Source organism: Sebastes fasciatus, chromosome 15, assembly GCF_043250625.1.
Source record: "Sebastes fasciatus isolate fSebFas1 chromosome 15, fSebFas1.pri, whole genome shotgun sequence".
NCBI classification, from domain to species: domain Eukaryota; kingdom Metazoa; phylum Chordata; class Actinopteri; order Perciformes; family Sebastidae; genus Sebastes; species Sebastes fasciatus.
Window position 1 is genome coordinate 9,186,569 of NC_133809.1, and position 27,157 is coordinate 9,213,725.

The window sequence follows — 27,157 nt, forward strand, 5'->3', positions numbered from 1 at the left end:
TCTTGTTGGGCTCTAGAGCCATCTAGTGTGTATTTATTGTCAGTGCAACCTTTTGTGGGCTGTTGAAAATTGAACAAATTACACATGAAGACATCATAAATACAACAAACTGATTAAGTAAAACCAGATTTAAATCCATGCATTAATGAAAGATGAAGGTGTAGAAGAAGGAGAGTAGGATGTTGAAGCCTGAAGCAGCCTTGAAACATGGAGTAAAGCTGAACATCTTCTTCAGTATTGATGTTCTATTATTGAAATTACTTGATGAAATTCTTTAAGGTTCTTTATCTTTAAACAAGCTCACCTGGTACAAGATATGGCCTGGAAAAAAGCAATATTGGAAAACAGAATATATTTCAGTAAAAATAATATAAAAAAATAAATGTAGCCATTAATTAATTACAGAAAATTACAGAACATTACATAAATAAACAAGTTTGGGGAAATAAATAAGGGGTGAAATGCAAAGGAAAAATCATACAGAAATAAATAAATGCATTTCAAAATAAATAAATAAAAATAAATGAATAAATAAATGAATAAATATTAAAACGCAAAAATAAATAAATATATTTTAAAAGAAATACATAAATAGATAAAAGGGAAAATTAAACCAAAGAGTAAATAAATATGGGAATTAATACAAAGATAAAGAAGCAAATTAAAACAGAAATATTAATTTATGTCACATTTGATCAATTAAATAATGGTTACATTTATTTTTTTTATATTATTTTGCTACAGTTAATGACGTATTTATTTATTTATCGAGTCATTTATTTATTAATTTATTTTTTATTTTAGCAGGTTCTTTCCTCCATACTCAACAGAAGTCTGCAGTCTTACTGCAGTATCCGTTCTTTATACAGAGAAAAGACAAGGTATTAGTACCTGTCTGATAATGAAATGATTGGCCGATTTATCTAACCTGTTCAAAAAGTATGACAATGTACTGAATTTGTATTATAATTATTGATATTCAGTGAAATGAATGTAATTTCTTGCTTAAAATCTAGAGGGGAACTAATCGACAAACCGATTGTCATTATTGTTATTGTTATTGTTATTATTATTATTATTATTATTATTATTATTATTATCATATTATAATTATTATTATCATCATCATCTTCACCTTCACCATCTTCATCATAATCATCATCATCATCATCCTTATTATTATTATTATTATTATTATTATTATTATTATTGTTATTATTATTATTATTATTATTATCATTATCATAATTATTATTGTTATTATCATCATCATCATCATCATCGTCATTATTATTATTATTGTTATCATTATCATTATTATTATCATTATCATTATTATTATTATTATTATCATCATTATTATTATTATTATTATTATTATTATTAGCATCATTATCATCATCATCATCATCATCATCATTATTATTATTATCATTATTATTATTATTATTATTATTATCATTATCATTATCATTATCATCATCATCATCATCAATATTATTATTATTATTATTGTTGTTATTATTATCATTATTGTTGTTATTAATATTATTATTATTATATTATTATTATTATTATTATTATTATTATTATTATTATTATTACTCTTATTATTACTCTATCTATGTGGCCTTTAAATACCTGCTCTTACTCTCAAACAATTTTGGGTGAAATTTGCAGCTTTTATTCTGACAACTAAAACCGGAACCGGAAACGATCCGTGCAGAACGGTATAGTTCGTCGCTTAGCCTAGTTGCTAGCGTAGTCCACTGTGCGGTAAACTCGTCAGTCGACAAGTTAAATCGGTCGTTTAGAGTCTGTGTATCACGTACCTTACACATCTGCTGTGTCTAGTTTAATACTAACATGAGCGACAACGAGAAAGAGTTTAGGGAGCAGGTGAGTTGTTATTAAGAAAAACCGTTTGAAACAGTTAGCTTTAGCTAGTTAGCTTAGCTAGTTAGCTTAGCTATTAGCATCGTTTTTGCAGGTCGGCTAATGGCAACACATGTTGTGAAAACTGTCGTCAAAACCTGATGAAATATGTTCTACAAAGCGTTTATTTGAGTCACACTAACTAGAAGAGAGTATTATAAATGTTTATAAAGATAGCTGTAACGTTGCAGCATTGCGGCCTACAGAGCTTAGCAGTGGAGAGATGATGTGCCCGCCTTTATCCCTCATTTATTGATCTATTGACTACCAGATGGTTGTAATGTTCAGCTTTGTATCCGTATATATATATATATATAGTCCAGGGGTCAGCAACCTGCAGCTCTTCAGCTCCTCTCCAGAGGCTCCCTGTGGATTTATAAAAATGGAAATGAGTGGAAATGAATCACTGTTTTTTTGTTTACATTTAAATGTGTATTTATCATTGTTGCAGGTCTAAAGGTATGACTGAGTATTAGGGCCACATTTAGAGATTTAGAGAATATATATATATATATCGTAATATTATAAAGTAGTAATTTTACGTGTTATTTTCTTTTTTCTCGTAACGTTATGACTTTATTCTCGTAATATTACGATTTTTTTCTTGTAAAGTTATGACTTTATTTTGGTAATATTACGTAATATTACGACTTTTTCCTAGAAATCTCAGATATTTTTTACCTCAATGTGGCCCTAATACTCCGTTGTACATTTGCACTGTGGCCCTCACTGCATTAGACTTATATACTATATACTTATACTATAAACTGTGTTACCTTCATCACAATGCTCAAATGTTTTGCGGCTCCAGACAGATTTTTTAATAATTTTTTTGCCTAAAGTGGCTCTTTTGATAGTAAAGGTTGCTGACCCCTGGTATATAGTAATATTGGACCAATCGAGACCATATCAAGCTAACATACACGTGTGTATTTAGCTAATGTATGTTGTTTCCCTGGTTTTTGCTGTTGTTTTTTGGTTCTTAACAGAAACCAACATGCCTTATCACCCTTGTTTGTTCTTTGTTAAGGTTGAGGTTGGAAGAAAGAAAAAGCGGAAGACGTGTCAGATGTGAAGTTGTTATTGTTTGGGCGCTGATGGTGTTGATGCATGCTAATAAATTGGATGCTGAAAAGAAGCGAAGTCAAGATCTGTCCCCACTACTAGTGTTGTAATGGCAGATGGTAGATGGGGGGAAGAGGAGGAAAAAAGAAGTCGTAATGTCAAACAGAAGAAAGAAGAAATGAAGGGTTGTTTTGAAGTAATGAAGTTAAAGAAGTTATGAAGTTAAGATCAGAAGTTTACCAGGGTATGAGTAATTTCCTAACAGCCTGTTATGCTACTCTATTTCATCCTGTTTCTTTCTCTTAAGCATGCACATTTTTTTCCTCTCTATCAGAAACATCACTGGTCAATCCCTCCAAACCTTTTAGGTTTACTTTTTGTACAATCAGCTAAATGACTTAATCTCTAATTTATATATTTGTTGCAATGTTAATGACCTCTTATAATCAAATTCCTAAATGTGTAGTGTCAAACCTGTTAAATGCCAAACTGTGGTGAACTCTTTCTGAAGGGGGCATGTAGAGGGCAACGCTGTCACCTCCTGGCCCTTTATTAGGCACACACTTGGCTTTAGAGTGTTTCTTATCTCAGAATCTGTTCTGTCCAGGACTCGCCTGGCTTAAGGAGTGTGTCTCCTCGGGGCTCAGCAAAATCCAGCAGCCGCTCACCAGCACAATCAAAAGATGGCTCCCGCCACTCCAGGTCCAGATCCCGATCCCGATCACGAACCAAATCCAGGTGAGATGGGTTTTGTTTTGAAGGTGGTGTTTTCAAAGTTGTGACGTGCACTCTAAAACTAAATTTCTGAAGCTTGTGTGCATGTGACACAAGTAAATGACGTGCTCAGAGTTAAGTTTCTATGTCTATCCCCAGGTCCCGTTCCCATCGAAGCTCACGCAAGCACCACTCCCGCTCTCGTTCCCGCTCCCACCGACGCCGATCCAGGAGCCGATCTCGTAGCTGGGAGTACCGCCGGCATAGGAGCCATAGCCGCTCCCCCATGTCAAATCGTCGCAGACACATTGGCAACAGGGTGAATATTAAGGTCTTCCTCTTCATGCTTGATTTGGGGTTTCCGTGGGCCTTAAAGTTTGTGAATTTACAATTTTTAATGAGTGGGTTACCTTTAAAATACTTGATCTAAATAAACCTCACAGACTCATTAGTGGTTTTCAGTGTCTAGATTTAGATCATGTGTAAAAGCCCTTTATGGTGTCCAGTCATTAGGAATTTCATGTCTTAAACAAAGCCATTGTCAGATACCCAGGTGCTGATTTACTTCAGAAAAGCAAGATTTATTGCAGTGATGTGGCAGGTCTGTTGCTCTCAATATATTTATATTCCTCTCTTTACTCTTACAGGCAAACCCAGACCCCAACAGCTGTCTGGGTGTGTTTGGACTGAGTCTGTACACCACTGAGAGGGATCTGAGGGACGTTTTCTCTAAATACGGCCCTTTGAGCAACGTCAACATTGTGTGTGACCAGCAGTCGCGTCGCTCAAGAGGCTTTGCCTTTGTCTACTTTGAAAACTCTGAGGACTCCAAGGAGGTACGGAGGATAAGACAGGGATATGACATATTTATAATGTTGACTCCTTACTTAAGGGTATAAAGGGTTTTCGCCATTAATTAAGCAGTAATACATCACTTTGGGCTTGGTAACATGTGATGGATGTTTGTAATTCTTTTTTTGACAGCGTATTGTGTAAATGAGAGACAGGAAGTGTGTTTACCGACAGGGAGAGAAGGGAAAGTGTATGCAACTACAGTCCAGACTGGAGTCTCAGCTAGCAGTGTCAGCCATCATATAAATGCATTATGTGCAGGTGGAATATGTGTTTAATAGACCATATCTTACACATGTCTCTGGATTCAGGGCAACGGTTAAACATGAAAAGTATTTCATTATCTTAGTAGATAAATAGTCTAACTATGTTGTTGTGCGTTTTAGGCTAAGGAGCGCGCTAACGGGATGGAGCTCGATGGGCGCAGGATTCGAGTGGATTTCTCCATCACAAAACGAGCCCATACACCCACTCCTGGAATCTACATGGGACGTCCCACATAGTGAGTGTTTCTTAAAGATTGGAATGAGCAAGTAGTACACTAGATTTTAAAAATGATCCAACCGAAAAACCGAGCCCAGTGTTACCAACTCTTTTCCAATGAAAGTAGCTCCAAAAGTCCCTTAAATCTAGCGAGAAAGTTGCCAAGTCTGTAACAGTGACAGCCCATCGCTTCAGGGCTCTCTCAAGAACCATTCACCCACAATTATCATTATGAATGTAAACATCTCATATTTAACGTAAACAACAAATAGGTAGGTAGGCAGGCAATGAAATAATTGGACATGTTCATTACAGTCCTGCGACAGCCACAGATACCATTTTTTTCCCCAGAGCATTTGATTTGATTGCTGCCAGGATGTGTTGAGAATTTCAACAAATATAACAAAAAAAAAAGTATTTGAACAGCACTACCAACACTGCCTTTTAACCAGGCAGCTTTGTTATTACAGTAGGGATATTTTATGGAAGCTACTGTATCTTCAAAGGTGTCTCGAAATTTTATTCTGTGCGTTTTTACAGTGGTGGTGGCGGCGGTAGCAGCAGCGGCGGCGGCGGCGGTGGTGGTGGCGGTGGCGGTGGTGGTAGTAGCAGCAGTGGTGGTTCATCGCGGCGTACCTCGAGGGACTACGACAGGGGCTACGAAAGAGGTTATGACAGAAGTTATGAGCGTGACTATGAACGCTATGACGACAGAGAGTACAGATCATACAGGTGAGTTATTTTTCCAATAGCCTGTTTGGCACATTTATCTGTTAATTATTGTTATGGTTAATTGAGTATCATATTAGCATTCTTTTACTTTTTTACTAAAGATCAAGAGTAGATATGACTGAAATTAACTTGGTACGGTGTCTTTAAAATATAATGTGATGTCAAATTAATTTTTGAATGACTCTAGTTTAAGTCACCCTAACCATGTGTAACATTAAAGGTCTCAATAGGAAGTGTTGTGGTTTTGTTTTTCTACCTACAGACGCAGATCTCCATCTCCTTACTACAGCAAAGGGTACCGCTCACGATCCCGATCCCGGTCTTACTCGCCACGTAGGTTTAAACCATCATTAGACCGCACAGTTACACTTAATTTGAAATTCATATATTTATGTAACCTTCACACATACTTTGTCACTGGATCAGTTTAGATTATTCACAAAAAAATAAGAAACTAAAAAATGCTCTTTTTGACATGAATCAAACCTGGTACTTAATCTCTTACCCTGTCCTTTTCTCACAGGTCACTACTGAGGACTGAGAGAAGAGTCAACAGTTTATTGTTCAGATACTTGTCTTTTTTATGTTTTTTTGACCTCATTATGTGATATGAATCCTGGATTTGTTAATGTATTGAAGGTTTGAAAAATGTTCCTAAAGAAGCAGTCTGTCTGAGCACCACAATGTCCGTAGTGAATTTATCGTTACCAAATTTGTAGTCGGATTCTTGAAAAAGAAAATAATCTAAAATGCCAGAAAATAGGTTCAAGTGGAAATGAGCTATACTTGTTCATTGGCTCAAGGCCTAACTTTTCCCCTCACTTTGGGGGAAAATATGTGCAGACATTTTTGGGTATCCTTCTTACAGCTAACAAACAGGAATTGAAAACAAAACTTGTTTGGTGGTGGTAATTAAACGAAGGGCTGGCTTGTTTATGCTTGGCTCAACAGGTTTGTTTTTATATAAACAGGATTTTTTGTGGCAGTTATATTACAGTTCCTCATGTTGCTGTTTGTATGTAGTTGGTTTCTTAAACTGTCAAGATCCCAGTTTGTTTTAAATACCATGTTTCTTTTTAACTCTGTGTTTTCCTGTTGGAAAGTACTTTTTTGGGGTGTTGTACCTTCAAAAATAAAAATTGACTTTGGTCATTTGCTCTGTTGTTTAGTAACAGTGTGTTGTACACTGTAATGGCTACATTGCCCCATGGTTTTGGAGGCAGGGATGCTGCAGGTATTGTACAATGAAGTTCCATCAAACATTTATTTTGAATTTATTTGCCGTTTTTTTTTCTTGTCAAATAAAAAATATTACAGCTATGACTTCATGCATGCACCCTCATATGACGAGTGATCTTCCATAATGAAACCCTGTTGTGACACAGTTTGAGTCGATTAAAGTCTTTAACAGAATTGAGTTTATTTTTTTTTAAATCTTATGAAATGTATTCAGACCATCCTGGATGCATCAAACAATACTATTACATTACTAATAAATAAAAAACTATTTTCTAAGTTTAAATACAGCACAAGTCAGATATATAATGGTCTGATGATGGCCATCAGGCTGCCCACGTACCGACAAGACACTGCTGTGTTAACGGCACCCTAGGACTACGGAAGACGGAACCTGCCAAAATAAAAAATAAATGATTAAATAGATAAATGACTCGATAAATAAATATGTCATAAAATATAGCAAAAAATAAATGTAGCCATTAATTAATTGATAAAATGTGACCCTCCTTTGCATAATGAGGTCGGAATGTATGAAGAAAATAATACAGAAATAAATAAGCGGTGAAATGCAAAGGGGAGAAATAAATACATACAATTTTAAAATAAATAGAAAATAAATAAATAGAAATACATAAGTAAATTAAATAAAAATTCAGGGCCTCTATGCTGAAATCATATAATATATGATTCCAGCAAAAACGGCCAAAACATAACTCACATTGCACTCACTTTATTCACAAAAATAAATAAATAAATTACTCGATAAAATATTAAAATTAAAAGTAGCCATTAATTAATTGACAAAATGTGACATAAATTGGTATTTCTGTTTTAATTTGCTTCTTTGTTTATATTTTTCCCTTTTTTTTTATTCATGCATTTATTTTATTTACTTATGTATTTTTATTTATTTATTTTGTAATTATTTTTAAATTGTATGTATTTATTTCTGCACGATTTTCCCTTTTGGTTTTAACCTCATATATATTCCCACAAACTTATTTATTTATGTATTATTTTCTTTACACATTTCTGCCTCATTATGCAAATGAGGGTCACATTTTATCAATTAATGGCTACATTTATTTTTAATATTATTTTTTGCTATATTTCATGATCCTGAAAAATTGGTTCACCACAGAAAAGTAGGCCGTAATGTAAACTACAAAGATATATACAGTATATTCCCGTTTATTCACAAATATTATAGCCTAAGAATAGTAGAATTTACCCAACATGTAATATAATAAAATTTAATAATTAGCGGTTAAATAAATAAATAACATAAAAAAAACGTAACTCTGCACCTGTCAGTTACTACACCTCTGACGTAGCCTTCCAGCTCTTTCTTCCGACCAATCACAGCCCTCCTCTCGTCAAAACACTCCCGGTTTGCTCTCCAACTTGCCTTTCCAGCGGAGCAGCTGGTTGTGAGCAGACACCAGAGGACTGAACTCCACGTAGACCACAGCCTAAAATAAGACATACAAAATAAAAATAAATGTAGCCATTAATTAATTGATAAAAATGTGACCCTAATTTGCATAATGAGGCAGAAATGTATAAAGAAAATAATACAGAAATAAATAAGTTTGTGGGAATAAATAAGCGGTGAAATGCAAAGGAGAAAATCGCGCAGAAATAAATACATACAATTTAAAATAGAAAATAAATAAATAAAATATATAAGTAAATAAAAAATAATGAATTAAAAAAAAATACATGAATAAATAGAAGGGAAAATTAAATAAGGAAATGCATACAAAGATAAATAAAGAAGCAAATTAAAACAGAAATACCAATTTATGTCACATTTTGTCAATTAATTAATGGCTACATTTATTTTTTTATATTTTATCAAGTCATTTATTTATTTATTTTTGTGAATAAAGTGAGTGCAATGTGAGAGTTATTATTTAAAGAAAATAATACAGAAATAAATAAGTTTGTGGGAATAAATAAGAGGTGAAATGCAAAGGAGAGAAATAAATACATACAATTAAAAATAAATAGAAAATAAAAAATAAAAATACATAATTAAATAAAAAATGTTTTATTAATAATAAGAAAAATTTCAGTATGCGTTCAGGGCCTCTATGATTTCAGCATAGAGGCCCTGATATATATATATATATTCCTATTCCTATTTTTTTTAAATTTATTATTATTCACAAAATATTCACAAATATTGTAGTTTAAGAATGGTAGACTTTACTCAACATATAACATAATAAAAACTTTAACAATTAGCGGTTAAATAAATAACATAAAAGCGTTACTAAGCAGTCTGTCAGTTAGTACACCTCTGACGTAGCCTTCCAGCTCTTTCTCCCGACCAATCACAGCCCTCCTCACGTCAAAACACTTCCGGTTTGCTCTCCAACTTGCCTTTCCAGCGGAGCGGCTGGTTGTGAGCAGACACCAGAGGACTGAACTCCACGTAGACCACAGCCTAAAATAACACATAAAGGTACTACAAAATGAGTTCTCCCAACTCATTAACTTCCCAGCTATTTGTAAAGACCGTAACATGCAGACAGTAGTGTTTGTTTAGTTAGATATTGTGTGTAACGGGTGAGCTAGGAGTGGTCTCAGTTAGCTACCAGCTAACGTTAGCATGTTTGAATGAGCTGCCTGTGCACGTTTTCAGTGGAGGAGCTAGTTAGTTCAACAGGATGGTGATTTAAAGGCTCAGAGCTAACTTTTAGCAGGCCTGAGGTGTTGGTATAATATAAATGAAATGTTTTGACATGGGGTCATGGTGTAATCAATCCCATGTCAAAACATGGGACATGGCACAAAATAGTGGGGCCCCTAGTCTGTGGAACAAACTGCCTCTCTACATCAGATCTGCTCCCTCTACAGAGTCTTTTTAAAGCACAGCTCAAGACCCACCTCTTTTCTTGAATTGTGATTACTAATTGGCCTTTTATAAATGCTCATTATAACAGTCTTTTACTCATGGATTTTTATCTTGGTCTCTATCTGTGGATGTGTGAGATTTTGTTGTCTGCTCTGTTGACCTGTTTTTATTCTGTCTATGTCTGTAAAGCACTTTGGTCAGCTCATGTTGTTTTAAATGTGCTATAGAAATAAATTTGACTTGACTTGACTTGTAACTCTCGCAGATGCCCCCCAAGAAGCCAGAAGCCCCCAAACAGGCTCCACTAATTGGACGATTTGGGACCTCTCTGAAAATTGGAATTGTGGGATTACCTAATGTTGGGTAAGTAAATGTTATATGTAATGTGGATGTTTGCAGAGCATTTGTTGTTATGGTCAGGTTTAATTTTTGGACTGCTGTTGACACTGGTGGATGGGACACAAAACATAGGATTTTCATACAGGAGATCAGTGTTCACATCCCGTATGAAAGCAACAATGTGTAGTTGTGTTTGTGTTCGTAGTTATTTTAACCCAAAACATGGTGTTTTTTTGTCTAAACATAAAGAAGTTATAGTTTTATTGACTAAATCTAAAGAAGTTGTAGTTTATTGCCTGAACCTAAAGAAATTTCAGTTTTATTGCCTAAACCTAAAGAAGTTGTAGTTTTGTTGCCTAAATTATAGAAGTTGTAGTTTTGTTACCTAAACTAAATAACTTACAGTTTTGTTGCCTAAACCTAAAGAAGTTGTAGTTTTGTTGCGTAAACCTAAAGAAGTTGTAGTTTTGTTGCCAAAACCTAAAGAAGTTGTAGTTGTATTTCCTAAACCTAAAGAAGTTGTAGTTGTATTTCCTAAACCTGAAGAAGTTGTAGTTTTGTTGCCTAAACTTAAAGAAATTGTAGTTTTATTGTCTAAACCTAAAGAAGTTGACGTTTTATTGCCTAAACCTAAAGAAGTTGTAGTTTTGTTGCTTAAACCTAAAGAAGTTGTAATTTTGTAAATAATATAAGTGATGTTGGCAGAGCATTTTTTGTTATGGTAAGGGGTTAATTATTGCACAGTTGTTGACACTCTCCTGACTCTCTGTCCACTGCAGGAAATCCACCTTTTTCAATGTGCTGACCAAAAGCCAAGCTGCCGCAGAGAACTTCCCATTCTGCACAATTGACCCAAATGAGAGCAGGGTACCTGTTCCCGATGAGCGCTTTGATTTCCTCTGCCAATACCACAAACCAGTCAGGTGTGTGTTGTGTCCTGACAGCTGTTTGTCCAGCATCCATGGATTTCTGTCTCATCAACGATCTCTTCCACGTCTGGCTGTTTTGTCTCTTCAGTAAGGTTCCAGCATTTCTAAACGTCGTGGACATTGCTGGTCTGGTGAAGGGAGCTCATGCAGGACAGGGACTCGGAAACGCCTTCCTCTCCCATATCAGTGCCTGTGACGGCATCTTCCACATGACTCGTGAGTTGCCAGCACTACTGACTGCAGCTGCTGTGTAGTAACAACTGAGTAGAGTGGACAGGTGTTTAGGATGGCAAGTTAAGACCCACTACTACACTCCTTCAAGGGGAACAGGGAAGAATTCATTATTCATTCATGTTATTTCTGTGGCCCAGAGACAAGATGATATGGCCAGTACCTGTGACTATACTCTGTTCTATAGCGGGGTATCTGACCTTAATACTTTATGGTACTGAGTGTCAAACTATCAAAGATCAAAAGCTGGCATTGAATGTCTGGTCAAACTCGTAATTTGGCTCACTTATTGTCAGTTCTAATAGTTCCTGGTTTAAATACGATTTTATAAATACTATTTAATTGAAGCAATGGTCTCATATGGCTGCTTTTGTGAAGACAACTTTTAACATTTGAGGACTTCAATTTAAAAATGGGAAAACATTAGGGCTGAACGATTTTGAAAAATATGTAATTTAGGGCTGGGCAATATAACGTTATATATCGTCAAAACGGTATTAAAAAAATCGATTGTATATATTTTTCTATATAGTTTCTATCGCGATATAGGCTAGGCATATATTAATTTATTTTTCTCTATAATTTCACTTAAAAGTTCTTAAAATGAGAAAATACTTTTAATTTTTCAAGTATTTAATTCGCACAGGAGTATACAAAAATAGGCTTTAACCTGTTTTTTTCATATAGACTATTTATTTATTGATTTACCAGAAAAATGCTTTATCGTGATATGTCGTTTTCAAGATATGAAATTACCTATGTTGTGATAGAAGATTTAAAAGACTAAAAGTCTTAGGGGCTGATCACACTGAGACGCGTCGCTACAGGCGTGGCTGCTTCAAAATCGCCCCTTGGCATGTTTAACCGGGTGATCAACAATGGAAAAATTTGGTCTTTCTCTCTCTCTTTCTCAAAGACAGTAGCCAACATGAAACTATCACAAAAAGAGATATTAATTTCTATGTACATATATTACTGTGTATTTTATTTTGCCACATTATTTCCCCAATAAAAAAAAAAAGAAAACAATAGTTTTGCTGGTGATGCGTTTCTAGCGACGCGTTTCGATGTGATCAGCCCCTTAGGGATCAACGAAATTTGTGTCTCATTCATCACCTTCTGAAGTGTGCATGATTTTACATCCCGGTGATATCAGTTCTCAAGTTTATATTTTTAGGAAAGACTTGCATGGTCATAAATACTGACTTGACTGCTTGGGGTGTCTTCTAGGTGCATTTGATGATGAGGATATTATCCACGTGGAGGGTAACGTTGACCCAGTGAGGGACATTGAGATCATCCACGAGGAGCTGCGACTGAAGGACGAAGAAATGATGGCTCCGATCCTCGACAAACTGGAGAAAACTGCCGTCAGAGGAAGCGACAAAAAACTCAAACCTGAATATGTAAGTGAAGTGTGTTTGTGCTATGCATCTGTTATCCTGTTTCACATTTGTGTCACTATGCATCACTACTGGGGGGATATAGGAGATGGTAATCAGTCTGCAGACATCATATAACCTGCTGCTTCTTGCTACAGGATATCATGTTGAAGGTGAAAAGCTGGATAGAAGAGGAGAAGAAACACATCCGATTTTACCATGAGTGGAGCGAGAGAGAGGTAATGATGTGTGTGCTTGAATGCGCTTGTGTGTTTATAATTGTATTCGTAGGGCATCACCTGAGCTTTTGAGAACCAGACTGTTTCATAATTTGTACCCTTTTTAAATTCTCTTAACAGATTGAGGTGTTGAACAAATACCTGTTTCTGACATCCAAGCCCATGATCTACCTGGTTAATCTCTCAGAGAAGGATTACATCAGAAAAAAGAACAAGTGGTAGGTTTGGTATCATCGACCCAGTGTGCACGAGTGCATGTCCCATACAGCTACTGTAACTCACCCCGCTGCTTGTTTTTCTCAGGCTTGCGAAAATCAAGGAGTGGGTAGACGCTCATGACCCCGGTGCTCTGGTCATTCCTGTGAGTGGAGCTATTGAGTCTAAACTGCTGGACATGGAGGAGGAGGAGGAGAGGAATAAGTACTGCGAGGAACTGAAGACACAGAGGTGAGACATAGACTCACAATGTAGCAAGAACATCGTAAATCAGGTCGAGAAATGGTTTAACTGCAACTTAGGGCTGCAACCCACGATTATTATGTTTGTTGATTAATCTCAATTATTTTCATTATTAATCATTCAGTCTATAATATATCAGAATGGTGAAAAATACACCAAAATACTAATATAGATGTTATTAATTATTCCTGTGTTAAAGCAACAATAACAGAGTAACTGAACTGTATTTGTTTGCAACTCATCCCATCATTTGAATGCACCTTGTCTAAAGATATAGGTTTGCTTGAACTGCTCCATCATGGCGTCTCTGTGTGTTTCTAGTGTTCTGACCAAAATAATCAAGACCGGCTACGCAGCTCTACAGCTGGAATACTTCTTCACAGCGGGACCAGATGAGGTGCGAGCGTGGACCGTCAGGGTAAGTGCTGTGATATGATATAACCTTTCTTTAAAGTTTATTATTACCGTATGTCCTCAAAGTTAAGTGTTTATTTCAAAATCCTCTTTATTGTTGGTTTGAAAGAGTCATTTACACAGTTGGTTTCTGTAAATCAGAAGAAAAATTCTGCACAATGTTGATAATTTTGTCAAAACAAAGTTATTTATTAACTTATCTCAAATAATAAGTGCCCTTGTTGTCAAATGGGAATATGACATATTTTATGATTAGTGGTGGGGCATATAATTCTGTCATTGTATCGCGATATGTTTTCTAATTTGCAATAATTTTGAGTATGTTAGTAAACATTAATGAATGGCCACTGAGTGATATATACATCTGCGAAATGCATCATTTTTGGATTAGAAGCCCATTTTTCTGGATTTGGAATTTCTTACCCTAATGATCAGACTGAATTGACATTTAGTATTTTATTTCATCTTTCATTGCTCACTATTTGCATTGCTAAAACAATCAGAGATGTGGGCAGCAACCAAAGGTTTGGAACCAGGCTAGCATTTACTTACGGCTGTATGTGTTTTGATATTTGCAGAAATTCTGAATTTGAAGTGCATTTCTCTCCCTTGTTGTTTAAGTATTTGCAGCACATTCCTTTAATGTGGAGGTTTTCACTCTTGTATACATTTTGTCTTTAGGCATCACTGTACAAGGCTCCAGTGAACATTATTGCTAAAATTAAAATGTATTTTGCCATTTTAGCAGCACATTTGTCTCTGGAGTTGTAAATCTAATTTACTGTTTTTTGATACCATCATGTTCGTGGGCAGCATATTGTGTTAGTATGGGGAGTTACACTATGATACCTATCCGTATCTTGTTTAACATTTAAATTGTGTTTATCGTTGTTTGTGTGCCATTTTATTTTTTTTCTTGTCTTGTTTGAAAAATGTTATATAAAAATATTTTTTTAATTATTATTATCAATATCTGTGATGAAATTCTTCAAGGTTGCAGTATAATTTCAGTGATATTTTTTAACTTCTCTGTTGCTCCAACAGAAAGGGACCAGGGCTCCGCAAGCGGCAGGAAAGATCCACACTGACTTTGAGAAAGGCTTCATCATGGCCGAGGTGATGAAGTACAATGACTTCAAAGAGGAAGGCAGTGAAGTCGCCGCCAAGGTGTGTGTATTTTTATACAGCCTAATTATAATGATAAGCTTGAACAGGCGCACCGTTGACTTTCTGAGAAACGTCCTTGAATACAATTTCAATGCGTCCTTTTTCTCACAGGCTGCTGGAAAATACAGGCAACAAGGCAGGAACTACATGGTGGAGGACGGCGACATCATCTTTTTCAAATTCAACACACCCAACGCACCGAAAAAGAAACCATGAGACCACAAAATCACCCGAGGGAGAACTCAGAATATTGTGAAGTTGGGCTTCAGTGAGCTCCACTGTCTGCTGGTTTTCATACTTCTCTTTTGAATTCAGAGGATCAACTCTTGGCTGGTTGGCCAGTAGGTATTTACTCTACCGGCCTCCCATCTGAATTCATTGGAATTATTCTATATAATAACATTTCTATACAAGCATAACATACATCCTTACCTGTAATATTTACAAATGGCACCAACTGTACCAGTCAAACATTTTTTAAATCATTATATTCTAGTTTTCATGGTCTCAAAGAAGAACAGGTATAATAGAACTGAGAAATAATTAGCCATATAAGAAACTGTAACAGAACACAAACTGCATATTCTAATTGATGCTGGTACTGTCTCATGTGTTTTAATATACATCAGATGATCAGAGCTTGACCTCTTTTTTTAAGATGCTTTTTGATCATTTAAGCCTCGATGCTCAAAGAGACTTTTTTTTAAAAATGTATATCTAAGATGATTTCTTTGTGTAATAACAGCTTGCCTTTCTGTCATTCGTTGACAATTACCTTCATGATCATTAATGGGCGAGCATCATAATGACTCTCTTAATTAACGCTCCATTACATGCGAGTGTGCTCAATCTGTAAAATAGTTTCTATATCATAAAACGTGTAAACAGTGCCACCATGAGTGAAAGTAATATACAGCATGTGTTGTTTGCTACAGGTGCCTTATCAGCATTAATTAAGTAAAGTTCATCTTGAATGATTTTTAGGTATTTTTTCCCTAGAATTAAAAAGAAATGAACAATAATCTCAGTTCCTTTTTCCCCAATTAAAACTTTATGTTTATGCTATTCACAATGAATAAAGTCATAATACCCTATGCTATTATGCTAAAAAATATACGGTGTCTATAAATGTTTGACTGGTGCTGTGTTAACGATTAAGAGAAAATGAAAGCCATCACTCAGTGTTGTGCTGTATTCTGAGGAGGGAAGAATATTGTTATTTTAGAGAGAGCAACGCAGGCAGCAGGACAAGACACCTGAATGAACGATGTTGTTTTACACACTGCTTTTATTGACTTTGGTTTGGGCTGATTAAAAAAATAAAGACAACATTCACATTACAAACTCCACCCTGTGTTTACGAGACAATGCTTCATTGTAAGTAAGCTACGATATTTGCTCTGTGGATCACCTGGACTACACAGCTTCATAATCTTGTTTCACCTCACTGCCTCCACAGTGTGAATGTGTTTATTTTCAAGAGCACCCAAAAATCCCCTCATTAAAATCCTATGAGCCTAAAGGAGCCAAGATATAATAAATATCATCCTCATCAATATGCATGTGTCAATAAAAGGAGACAAACCTGTCGTTATTTTGTGTATTTCTATTTTTTTAAGTATTTCTAAAGTCACAACATAAGGGTATGTATGGACTACATCACTGAAATAATCATAGGTTTTTAGTGTTTAATTACAATCAGTTAATAAATTGATATATTTAAACAAGCTATTATCAACTGAATAAGCCAATTTGCCTATAATGAGGCAATAATGAGCTTAAACACTGTAAAAGTCATTACTGCAGTGATCCAATCCTGCTCCATACAGGTAAGGATGCTAATCATGTTATTTTTTAACAACTGATGCAAACATTAACTTTTTGACACTTTTCAGATGGCAAAATGGCTTTTATGACACACTTTAATAGGCTACTCTATCAAAAAGTATACACAACTACAAGCCAAGTATACATTTCTGTAGGCCTTGAAGGCAAGAATACTTAATTATACTTGTCTGAGGTATATCTCAATCAAAAGATTAAGTACAAGTAGGGCTATAAGCTAAGCATATTTTTTAGTATACTTATCAGTATGAACCAAGTATACTTGGGCTTTTCTGTATACTTGTCAGTATAAGCCAGTTAGGTCTGTAATAACGTTTGAAAACAGCCCGGTTGTAGTAATGGCGGCCAACTGACGATTGTCAGTTGAACATAAAACTTTAAAAAACTGACTTCACACACGTTTATTACATGTTTATGTGTTATGGGGAAATAAAGCATTATTGAGCATTATCCCGCTCAGCCAATGGCTTTCTTCGAATATCTCCTTTAGCCTGTAATGTGATGCAAAACACGTCAGTCAAGCCCTGTTAGTCCCAACTCTTTGTTTCCCGCACCGTTAATCAAAATAGGAAAAAAAAATCGACCCCAAATTCAACCGTTCAAACACTAGCCCGCCTTTCATAAAATAATCATGTTTGGAGTTCAGTTTATCAGATAAATCCTACTAGATACTACCACTTCACGCTATGGTCGGTACGTAAACATTTACCGCATCGAAAGAGTGCAACTAATCGGTGAGTTTTGTTCAACCCAACAGCGAAGCCCGACGCTGACTTTCGTTGACTTAACGGCCACAGGTGTCGCTGTTAACAAGCATTTCTGAAAGTTACAAACAGTCCCTTTAAGTATATCTCTGATAAGTAGAAAAAGTAAACTTAAAGTACGCCTATACTCTTATTTTAAGTTTAAAAGAAGTATACTAATAGTACACTTGAATACACTTCTCTTTGGTTTGATTATCAATAATTAAAGGAAACTTTTTAAATGTTGAGTTAGTTTATCTGTTGATAAAAGTGTGATGATGGTCAAGAGACCTAACAAGACGTTGAGGACCGTTTGTTATTGAAATATAATGTTATTTTGGTTAATTAGGTGATCAATAAATTAACCAACTGCTAGTTAGGTCTGTAATAACGGTTAAAAACGGCCGTTGTAGTCATGGCGGCAAACTGACGATTGTCAGTTGAACATAAAACTTTAAAAAACTGACTCGTCACACGTTTATTACATGTTTATGTGTTATGGCGAAATAAAACATTAAAACAGCGACAAAAAAAATCGACTTATAATTTGATTTAACGTTAAAATGATCAAATAAAGTGAATAATTTCGACAAAAAAAACGTAAAAGTATGAAAGTCGGTGAATTCACCAACTGCATTCCTCCTCTTCTTCTTCTTCTTCTTTTCTCGCTCTAACAACAAACAGGAAATACACGTCTTATAAAAAAAAGATTGACATGCCGCTCAGCCAATAGCGTGCGCCGAACTCCTCGCTCAGCCAATCAGCTTAGAGAAGAAGGGCGGGACGTCCTGTAATGTGATGCAAATCACGTCAGTCAAGCCCTGTTAGTCCCGCCTCTTTGTGTTTCCCGCACCGTCAATCAAAATAGAAAAAAAAAATCGACCCCGAATTCAACCGATCAACACTAGCCCGCCTTTGATAAAATAATCATGTTTGGAGTTCAGTTTATCAGATAAATCCTACTACATACTACCCATTCACGCTATGGTCGGTACGTAAACATTTACCGCATCGAAAGCGTGCAACTAATCGGTGAGTTTTGTTCAAACCTAAACAGCGAAGCGTCTTTTTTATCTTTTTAACTAGCTAGAGATGGTGAGCTAACCAGAAGCTAGCTGGCTTTAGCTTAGCCTAGCTACCGAGTTGACAAAGTAAACAGTCGATGTTGGGCCGATAATCCGCTGAATCTGCGCTGCAAAGTTGCATTTCGCAGTCAGCTCCTTTCGGGCTGCAGAGTGGGGATGCTTTGCGAGCTTTTCTGGCCGCCAGGAGTTGAAGATTAGAGTTTTTTTAGCGGAGTCTCTCTCTCTCTCTCCCTCTCTCTCTCTCTCTCTCCATAGCTAGCTTGCCAGAGCTAGTAGCCCTCCTCTGAAACAAGGAGAAATGGCGTCCGCGGACGTGGACAGCAGTCAAAGCGAGTTTCTGCAACCGGAAACACAGGTATATCCGACATTTTCCCTAAGCTCGTCTTTTTCTTGCCTTGCGCTCTCGATTGTGTTTTTTTTTTTGAGAGCATGAAGGTTCACACGTTATAGAAATTTTGATGGCATGGGGTGAAAGCAGTACACTTCCTGTGTTCCCCCTCAATAACGGCCACCCACTTTTTACCCCTGTAAAACCCGCCCATAGTGGGTAGGACACTGGAGTCAGTCACTTGGGTCGGGCTTGCTCGCTTTGGAAGATAGCCGGTGTACCTTGCTGGGCTGGGAGTGTGATAATATTGCAGAGAAAGCGTCCATAATCAAAACAGTAGCTGTTCAATTGTGTTGTAATAGCCACCGCCACCCATCCCCCACACACCCTGCTCTCCACCAGCCTGTTATCTTCACTCTCTGTGTTGCTGGTTGCTTTAGGGTTGTGGATGTTGCATCGTTTGCATCAGCACAAATCCTACATGATGCCCCTCTCTCCCTATGATTTACTCTCTTTGATGATAATCAGAGCTGATTTCAAAGACTGGTTCCCTTTTTCCTTGTGATGTAATCAAAAGCTGAATGTTGGAATTTGTGCTTGTTAATGGTGTTGTTTTTTTGATACTCTCCCTAGACGACAGATATGTCAGCCATTCAGCTGACGGGTTCAGACCGATGGGAGGTGTTAACTCCTGTCTCAACTGGGAAGGAAGACCACGGAATTGTTCACATTCAAAACTCTGGGATTGTCACGTCCAATGGGCAGTATGTGCTTCCCATCGGGAGTCTCCCCAACCAGCCCATTTATGTTACGGCGTCTGGGAATGAGAATGCAGCCAATGGAATGTCAGGCATTCAGTATCAGGTATAAAAAAAAAAAAAAGATACAGAAACATGTTTAAGATACAGTAGTTCAGTGGGATGATTTTGCTCAAAGCTGTCGTTCTTTCTTCCAGGTCATCCCCCAAATCCAAAATGCAGATGGGACACTTTCAGGATACACACATGGATTGGATGATGGCACGGGGCAGATTCATCTCCTCCAAGATGGCGGCCAGGGCAGCATTGGAATCACCTGTGCCACAACAACGACCACGGACCTCCTGACGCAGGCGGGGCATGTACAGTCAATCCAAGGCGTCTCGCTGACCGGGGGGTCAACATACACCGGCACAATGCCTGGTAACATAACGTTCGTCCCTATAAACAGTGTGGATCTGGAGTCTCTAGGGCTGACTGGAGCGCACTCGGTGCCCATCGCAACAGGGGTAACAGCTGAAGGTCAGCTGATAATGGGCGGCCAGACGCTGGACAATCATGGTCAGGATGCTGGCGTCAAGCAGCAGCTGGTGACGGTAAGCGGCGCCAACCAACTCTACGTGCCAACCACCACTTCCTCCTCCAACCCTTCCCATCTACCGGAGACCATCGACGGCACCGGGGTTCTGACCCAAGCAACCGCCGTGTCTGCAGGCGTGTCCGACCCTTCATCGGAGAACTTCAACCACAACCACCTGCAGCAAATCCAGGTCAGAGTGTGTGTCTTTAACACCATGTCATGTTTATGTGTGTCAGGCCTGTGTGCTTTAAGGCAGTGGTACCCAGATAAATCTGATGGTAGGGGTGAGGGAAAAAATTTATACAGCATAGTACCACAATATTTTGCGTGGCAATATAGAAACTGCATAATTTGCGGTTGAAAAAAAAGGAATACATTGCAGTATATTGCAATATATCTTATCGCTATACTCAGCATATCGTAAAATGTTTAAAATCACAATAAGATCATGTTGTGTATCGTGGGGCCTTTTTTCCTACCCTTATTTGATGGGGTACAATAAATTAAGTTATACGAAGGAAAATACACATTTCTGTTACACAAAATTATGTTTGTTTTTTGTGAAATGCTTTGACACTTTCACCTCTTCAGGCCTCTAAAAATCTGAGAAGGAAAAATTGTGCATTAGTCCACACTAAGGCCATAACTGATGATGAGTGGGGTTTGGTATTGGACCACAATACTTTCTTGGTACTGTCCAAAATGTGACTGTAGCACAGAGTATTGGAAACTATTGATTACCGAACGCTGAAATCAAATGTCTGATCGGACTTGTAGTCGTGTTTATTTATTCTTTGATTACATAGTTCCTACTTTAAATCAAACTTTAACTAAACATTTAAAAATGTTGCCTTCTTTAGTTTAATGAAAAAAAAGCCTGATAATCTTAATAAACAGTAAAGTTAGATTTGGTATTGTTGACAAAAGTCAGGTATTGCATCTGCACTAGTGTCTAGAAATTTCAAACAACACCAGCCCTAATGATGAGGTGATTTAAGTGGACATTGATTTGATTTAAGGGGTCACAAGCCAAATAGGTTGGGAACCACTTTAAGGCCACAATAGAGGTTAATAGAGGGTGTTTCTGTGTACTTAACCCGTAGGAATTCCCTCAGTGTGTCTCATATGTATCCAAAATTTCCCCCGAATTTATTTAAGCTTGTCAGCTTGTGAACACATTGCTCTCAAGTGTTCGGAGCTCCCCATGATGAGGTTCAACAACCACACATTAATTCTTAGCCTGTGGGGAAATGCTCCAGCTTGCTATTTATTAACAAGATTAAGGCTAACTATCCACTGTACTGTTGAACCAGGACCTCCTACAAGCTTTCTCAACCTCGGTGTGTAATTGTAATTTAATCTTCATTACTCTGCAGGTCTCATCTTCTAACGCCACCACTATCTCACAGCCCATCCTGCATTTGTCTGGGGACAGTCAGGTCCAGTTGGCTCAGGGTCAGGACATGAATGCAGGAGGTCAGACTCTACAGAGTGTGCAACTGGTCAACCCGGGGACCTTCCTCATCCAGGCCCAAACTGTCACCGCTACTGGACAGATCCAGTGGCAGACCTTCCAGGTAACAGATGAGGAGTGTGTGGGAAGTTTCTTCATGTTTTAAAGCAACAGAGTGGCCTACAGAAGTTGGGCATTATTGAAGTAGCTTGTTGTGTTTTTGTGCTGTGAAAGATGTCCGATTACTAACATGTATCCCATCTCTCTCTGAAGGTTCAGGGCGTCCAGTCACTCCAGGGACTCCAGTTGCCCCAGGGGCAGGGACAGGCCCAGCAGCTGACCTTAGCCCCGGTCCACACCATCCCTCTGGGCCAGACAGGCCAGGTCAACCTGCCCAACCTCCAGACAGTCACAGTGAACTCTGCAGCACAAACTGGAATTCATTACCCACAGGCGGACGACACAAACAGTCCAGCTGGTATGGGACACCTGCACATGCTCTACATACTCACACATAATTCTTCATTTTATTGAGAAAATGTTAAATTTCTTGTGTTAAATCATGACCCTTTAATCTGCATCTTCTTCCCTGGTTCAGGTATCCAGATAAAGGAGGAGCCGGACACTGAGGAGTGGCAGCTGGCCGGAGACTCCACGCTGAACCCCAGCGATCTGAACAACCTGCGTGTACCGATTGTAGAAGAGGACATGGAGATGCAGGGCGGGGAGGGCAAGAGGCTGCGCAGAGTAGCCTGCACCTGCCCCAACTGCAAAGAGTCTGGAGGAAGGTGGGCATGTCGAAAAACATCTACATTACAGATACTAGGAGGTGTAGGTGTTCAACTCACCTTTGTTCATCAGAAAAGAAAGAAAATTAACTCAGAAAATCTAAATGAGGTCCTTAAACTTTATTAAATATCATAATTACAGTCATAAAAAATATATTGCAACCAGTTTTATGCAGGTTTTTTCAGCGACAGCCAATTTTAATACAACCATAAAATCCATTTTAGAGACCCCTTACAGTGATACACCCAGATGTTGTTCATTGCAGCGTCTGTACTAAAACCTCGCTTTTATCGCTCTTTTACAGATTTAGAACTGGAAATGATCTGTTGTAACCAGCTTAACATTTCTGTATTGAAGTGGTTTAAATGGTTTTAAATGGTGTTCATGTGGCATTAAAAATCCTGATACCCAAACAAAGCTATATTTGCATGCTCAAACATTCATGCAAATACAATATGCAAATGTTTTGGCTAATCCTTCATGAGCACAGTGATAAAAGATTATTATTCTTTTATTGTTTAGCATTTCTTTTATTGTTGTGTATCTTATTAAGCTTTGTGTGTTGTTAAATTGTCAGCCTTTGCACAAATTTTGTTCACAGTATTTGTGTTTGTCATTCACTCATTTTGCATTTTTTCTGCATTTCACAGAGGTTCAGGCATGGGGAAGAAGAAGCAGCACATCTGCCACATCGCCGGCTGCGGGAAGGTTTACGGGAAGACGTCTCACCTCCGAGCTCACCTGCGCTGGCACAGCGGAGAGAGACCCTTCGTCTGCAACTGGATGTTCTGCGGGAAGAGGTTCACAAGGAGCGACGAGCTGCAAAGACACAGGAGGACACACACAGGTGAGACGACGCTCAAAAGAAGTCTCTTTTCAAATCACCTAACACATTTACAAGGTTTTATGTATGGAATTAGTTACAAGTGGTGAATAAGCATTCATGTTGAAAGGGTGAAAACAAAAACAAAGTTTGTACATTCTGAACTGCTACTTTTTGTCCACGATACAAACATTAAAGGAACATATTTAGTTTTTCGTAGATGTTCCTGTAGTTAGACTTTGCAGTTAAAACATAACAGATACCAAAATATTCTCATGCTTGTCTGCGACGGTCGACAGATTGCCATAGTTCTTAATTACACAATGTTCAGTAATAAGAGGTGTCGAGCATCATCTGTGAAGTGAGAAAATGAAAACTTGCAGCAGTTCCAAAGCTAAATGCTAAGACATTTTGAATTAGGGCTGTCAACGAATACTCTAAATTCGAATATACATTCAAACTAGGGATGCACCGATACTGTGGTCATGTACTCGTACTCGCAAAACGGCTCCGATACAACGGCACCGATACCACTTTAGGTGGTGCGCCCGACCCCGCTGGGCCGGGATCCCACCTCAGCCGGCGCGCGCCAGCCCTCACTTTCATTGCGCCACGGGGTTTTGCTTGCACCCTCTGACTCGCGCGTGCGTTAGACACCTTGGTCCGTGTTTCAAGACGGGTCGGGTGGGTTACCGACATCGCCGCAGACCCCTGGCGCCTTTTACGCGGGCCGAGCCCCACCCTTGTGGGCACAATGCAGTTGGGGCTCACTGAGGACAGTCCGCCCTGGTGACACTTTGGCCACGGCCCTGGGAAGCACCTTCGCCCCGAGCCTTTCCAAGCCGACCAAGAGCCGGTCGCGGTGCACCGCCTCGTATGCGGGACTCCCTAGTCTGCCGTGTGTCGCTCAAACCCTCCAGCTGGCTGTTAACGAGGTTCTTTTGGCACAGAGAAGTACTCGTATCAGTACTCGGTATCGGCGAGTACCCAAATGTAAGTACTTGTACTCAGTCTGAAAGAAGTGGTATCGGTGCATCCCCTAGTCTGCAGGGTTTTTTTTTTCTTTCATTGTTAGTTTATGATCTGAGACGCTTTACACTTAAGATAAATAAACTTGTCAGTGCTCTCTGGGGGACAAATGTTGTAATGATGGCACTGTTCCTAAATCATCCCTAAACAGATTTTTGGCATTTCTGTACCTCAGTTTATTGTTCCTTTGGCCAACGTATGAACTCATTTAATTGGTCAGTCAGTGTGAAGTGATGTGTGTTAACCATTAAATGTTTTATTTGCTCCCGCACTCTGTCTGATGTTTCTGTTTCACCGATCTCACAGGAGAGAAGAAGTTTGTGTGCACAGAGTGCTCCAAGAGGTTCATGCGGAGCGACCACCTGGCCAAGCACATAAAGACTCACACGAATAAAAAAGGCATGGTTCCCTCAGGCACGTCTCCGCCCGCCGAGGCCATCATCACCGCCGACGGAACCACGCTCATCCTCCAGACCGCCACCCACGACCTCCTAGCCAATCAGGAGATCCCTTTGCAGCTGGTCACCGTGGCGTCCGGTGAGGTTATGGAATGAATGGGGTGGCGTTTTGAGAACTGGCCTATCACAGGGACCTCTTGGGCTTTTCTCTTTCCCCTCTTACCTTTTTTTTTTGTTTGTTTTTTACATATGAATATATACGTAAATATATATGACAAATATATATATTTTAAGAGTTATCATGACTTTATGTTTGTTTTTTGCAGTCTTTTTATAGGCGGGCAAAAAAAAAAATAACATTTAAATGTGGTTGCTATGTACACACGTAAACACACACACACGCACGCACACACACACACACACAAAAAACACGCATTAACACTCAACATGAATACTCAACACAATGAAATGCCTTATTTTGTATCATACTCTTGTATAAAATGCTGGAGGTGCATGTGTTTTTTAAGCTTTGCAGATGATGTAACTAATGGAGATAAATGTGTTTGTGAAATGGAGATGAGGAGAAGCTTGTTAAAGAGAGAAAAGGAAGTAGTGGACCTCTCTGGGATTAATTATTCTCTCTGGAGAGTTCTGACGAAACCGAGCGGTCTGTTTGAAGCAGCGCTGCATCCACTGCTGAACTAAAGCTTTTGTTTTTAAAGGAATAATTCAACATTTTGGAGAAATACTCTTTTGCTTTTCCTTTTTTTTGTTGCAGAGTTAGATGAGAAGATTGGCACCACTCATGTTTGTACGGTAAATATGAAGCTACTGGTTATCTTAGCTCAGCACAAAGACTGTAAACGGGGAAACGGCTAGCCTGGCCATCTGAAGGTAACACAATCTGTGTGTCGGCACCACTAAAGTTATTTAGTTAACGTGATTTGTTTGTTTAATCCGAACAAAAACCAACCCGTAAACACTCAGTTTTATGGCGGGTTATGTTGCCAGGCAACCAGCTGAGACTCCAGGTAGTTCATGCTTCCAGCCAAGAAATAGTTCAGTAAAACAGCAAATTGTCACTTTTAGACTTAATATTTTGTACAGGTTAAACATACAAGACCCACCAGGTGAATTTAGGAGCCTTATAGGTGCTAGTAGGTGGATTTTTGTTACCTTTCGACAGAGCCAGGCTGGCTGTTTCCACCTAATTCCAGTCTTAATGCTGAGCTAAACTAGCCAGCTGCTGGCGGAGTCTTCATACATAGCATACAGCTATGTGAGTGGTATCAATCTTCTCATCTAGCTCTTGTCAAGAAAGCAAACAAGCGTATTTCCCAAAATATATAATAATAATAATAAAGCCACAGCAGCTGTCGCGCAATAACCGACAGCCAATGGTGCTGATGTCCCGCTGCACTGCTTCAAGCAGAGCAGGAGGTTCAGCTGGTGGTCAGAGTAGGACGACAGTGCCGCTGTTAACTGATCTGAAGTTGGTGTTTTCCACCTCGAGGAGGGGAAATAGATGCAAGCCAATCTGAGAAAACAGGGCAACTTCTTCCAGCGTCTGGTCAGTCTGAACAGAATGTCTCATCTGTCCTTTCCGAGCACACCGTCCGCTGTGCTTGTCCACGTCAAAGCGAGTCTTTATTTTTCCTTTCCTTTTTCATATTTTTGTTGTAAATTCATATTGTATTTCTGTTTTCTGTGTCTCTTCGCCGATCTGCGTGTCGTCTAAATCGAAGCCACATGATGGTGATCATAGAAGAGTAGAGTGGTTACCTTTGAATTCCTGCAGGGCTCTTCATTGCCATTGTCTGCCGCACATGGCGGCATGGGGAGAACGTGCACCGATGTTGCCATGTGAAGAAAAACAGATGCAACAAATCAAAAAGCCCCCCAAGGGTGTTTGTCATTGAACATTCCAGTTGGACACCAGATGATGTGGGATTAGTTTTGCAATAACTGCTCTGTTGGTAATTCTGGCCAGATGTCACTCAAGTCAAAAAGGAAAACAATCATGCCATTGTTTGTTGTTTTTGTTTTTATTTGAATTAATGTAATCCCTTCCTCAGTTTGTCCTCATGTTTGTAGCATTCATTTACATGTATATTATCTTATTTTCACATTGTTTATAGAAGCCATTACTTAGTTAACTGAATTTGTTGTATCAAAACCTTATTTTAAGTGATTTTTTTTAAAGAATTGGTGTAAAAATTGAATGTTACCTTTTGTAAAACCTTTTTTCAAATGGATCACAATAAAAGTCTGAACCTTCCAGTA

The 27,157-nt window shown here is 38.2% G+C and overlaps 3 protein-coding genes across 5 annotated transcripts; all 3 read left to right on the forward strand.

Annotated features, from left to right (window-relative positions):
• Nucleotides 1-1,713: 1,713 nt before the first annotated feature.
• LOC141782988 (transformer-2 protein homolog alpha-like) lies at nt 1,714-7,194 on the forward strand. 2 transcript variants are annotated; one of them, XM_074659867.1, is made up of 8 exons: nt 1,714-1,899; nt 3,608-3,738; nt 3,874-4,045; nt 4,362-4,550; nt 4,953-5,068; nt 5,590-5,781; nt 6,044-6,114; nt 6,305-7,194. In XM_074659867.1, exons 1-8 carry the CDS (start codon nt 1,867-1,869, stop codon nt 6,313-6,315), a joined length of 915 nt encoding a protein of 304 aa, XP_074515968.1. In that variant the 5' UTR covers nt 1,714-1,866; the 3' UTR covers nt 6,316-7,194. The 2 variants fall into 2 exon arrangements, with proteins under 2 accessions (XP_074515968.1, XP_074515969.1); XM_074659868.1 differs by having other exon boundaries at nt 1,716-1,899; nt 3,874-4,033.
• A 2,156-nt stretch (nt 7,195-9,350) lies between these two features.
• LOC141783971 (obg-like ATPase 1) lies at nt 9,351-16,633 on the forward strand. Its single transcript, XM_074661623.1, has 11 exons — nt 9,351-9,490; nt 10,149-10,246; nt 11,002-11,145; nt 11,240-11,367; nt 12,613-12,788; nt 12,923-13,003; nt 13,124-13,221; nt 13,307-13,450; nt 13,784-13,880; nt 14,921-15,043; nt 15,155-16,633. The coding sequence occupies exons 2-11, from the start codon at nt 10,149-10,151 to the stop codon at nt 15,257-15,259; spliced, it is 1,194 nt and encodes a 397-aa protein (XP_074517724.1). The 5' UTR covers nt 9,351-9,490; the 3' UTR covers nt 15,260-16,633.
• Nucleotides 16,634-18,482: 1,849 nt separating this feature from the next.
• On the forward strand, nt 18,483-27,154 carry LOC141783970 (transcription factor Sp3-like). Of its 2 annotated transcripts, XM_074661621.1 has the most exons (9): nt 18,523-18,663; nt 18,972-19,071; nt 19,678-19,908; nt 20,000-20,572; nt 21,759-21,959; nt 22,109-22,313; nt 22,434-22,623; nt 23,275-23,471; nt 24,783-27,154. In XM_074661621.1, the coding sequence occupies exons 2-9, from the start codon at nt 19,015-19,017 to the stop codon at nt 25,028-25,030; spliced, it is 1,902 nt and encodes a 633-aa protein (XP_074517722.1). In that variant the 5' UTR covers nt 18,523-18,663; nt 18,972-19,014; the 3' UTR covers nt 25,031-27,154. The 2 variants fall into 2 exon arrangements, with proteins under 2 accessions (XP_074517723.1, XP_074517722.1); XM_074661622.1 differs by lacking the exon at nt 18,972-19,071 and having other exon boundaries at nt 18,483-18,663.
• Nucleotides 27,155-27,157: the final 3 nt, after the last annotated feature.

Coding starts and splice junctions, on each gene's coding strand:
- LOC141783971 (XM_074661623.1), top strand. CDS start 10,149: ATGCCCCCCAAGAAGCCAGAAGCCCCCAAACAGGCTCCACTAATTGGA. Junction 11,146..11,239: donor CAATACCACAAACCAGTCAG/GTGTGTGTTGTG, acceptor TTGTCTCTTCAG/TAAGGTTCCAGCATTTCTAA. Junction 13,222..13,306: donor ATCAGAAAAAAGAACAAGTG/GTAGGTTTGGTA, acceptor TGTTTTTCTCAG/GCTTGCGAAAATCAAGGAGT.
- LOC141783970 (XM_074661621.1), top strand. CDS start 19,015: ATGGCGTCCGCGGACGTGGACAGCAGTCAAAGCGAGTTTCTGCAACCG. Junction 19,909..19,999: donor TGTCAGGCATTCAGTATCAG/GTATAAAAAAAA, acceptor TCTTTCTTCCAG/GTCATCCCCCAAATCCAAAA. Junction 23,472..24,782: donor ACACAGGAGGACACACACAG/GTGAGACGACGC, acceptor CCGATCTCACAG/GAGAGAAGAAGTTTGTGTGC.
- LOC141782988 (XM_074659867.1), top strand. CDS start 1,867: ATGAGCGACAACGAGAAAGAGTTTAGGGAGCAG. Junction 4,551..4,952: donor ACTCTGAGGACTCCAAGGAG/GTACGGAGGATA, acceptor TGTGCGTTTTAG/GCTAAGGAGCGCGCTAACGG. Junction 5,069..5,589: donor TACATGGGACGTCCCACATA/GTGAGTGTTTCT, acceptor GCGTTTTTACAG/TGGTGGTGGCGGCGGTAGCA.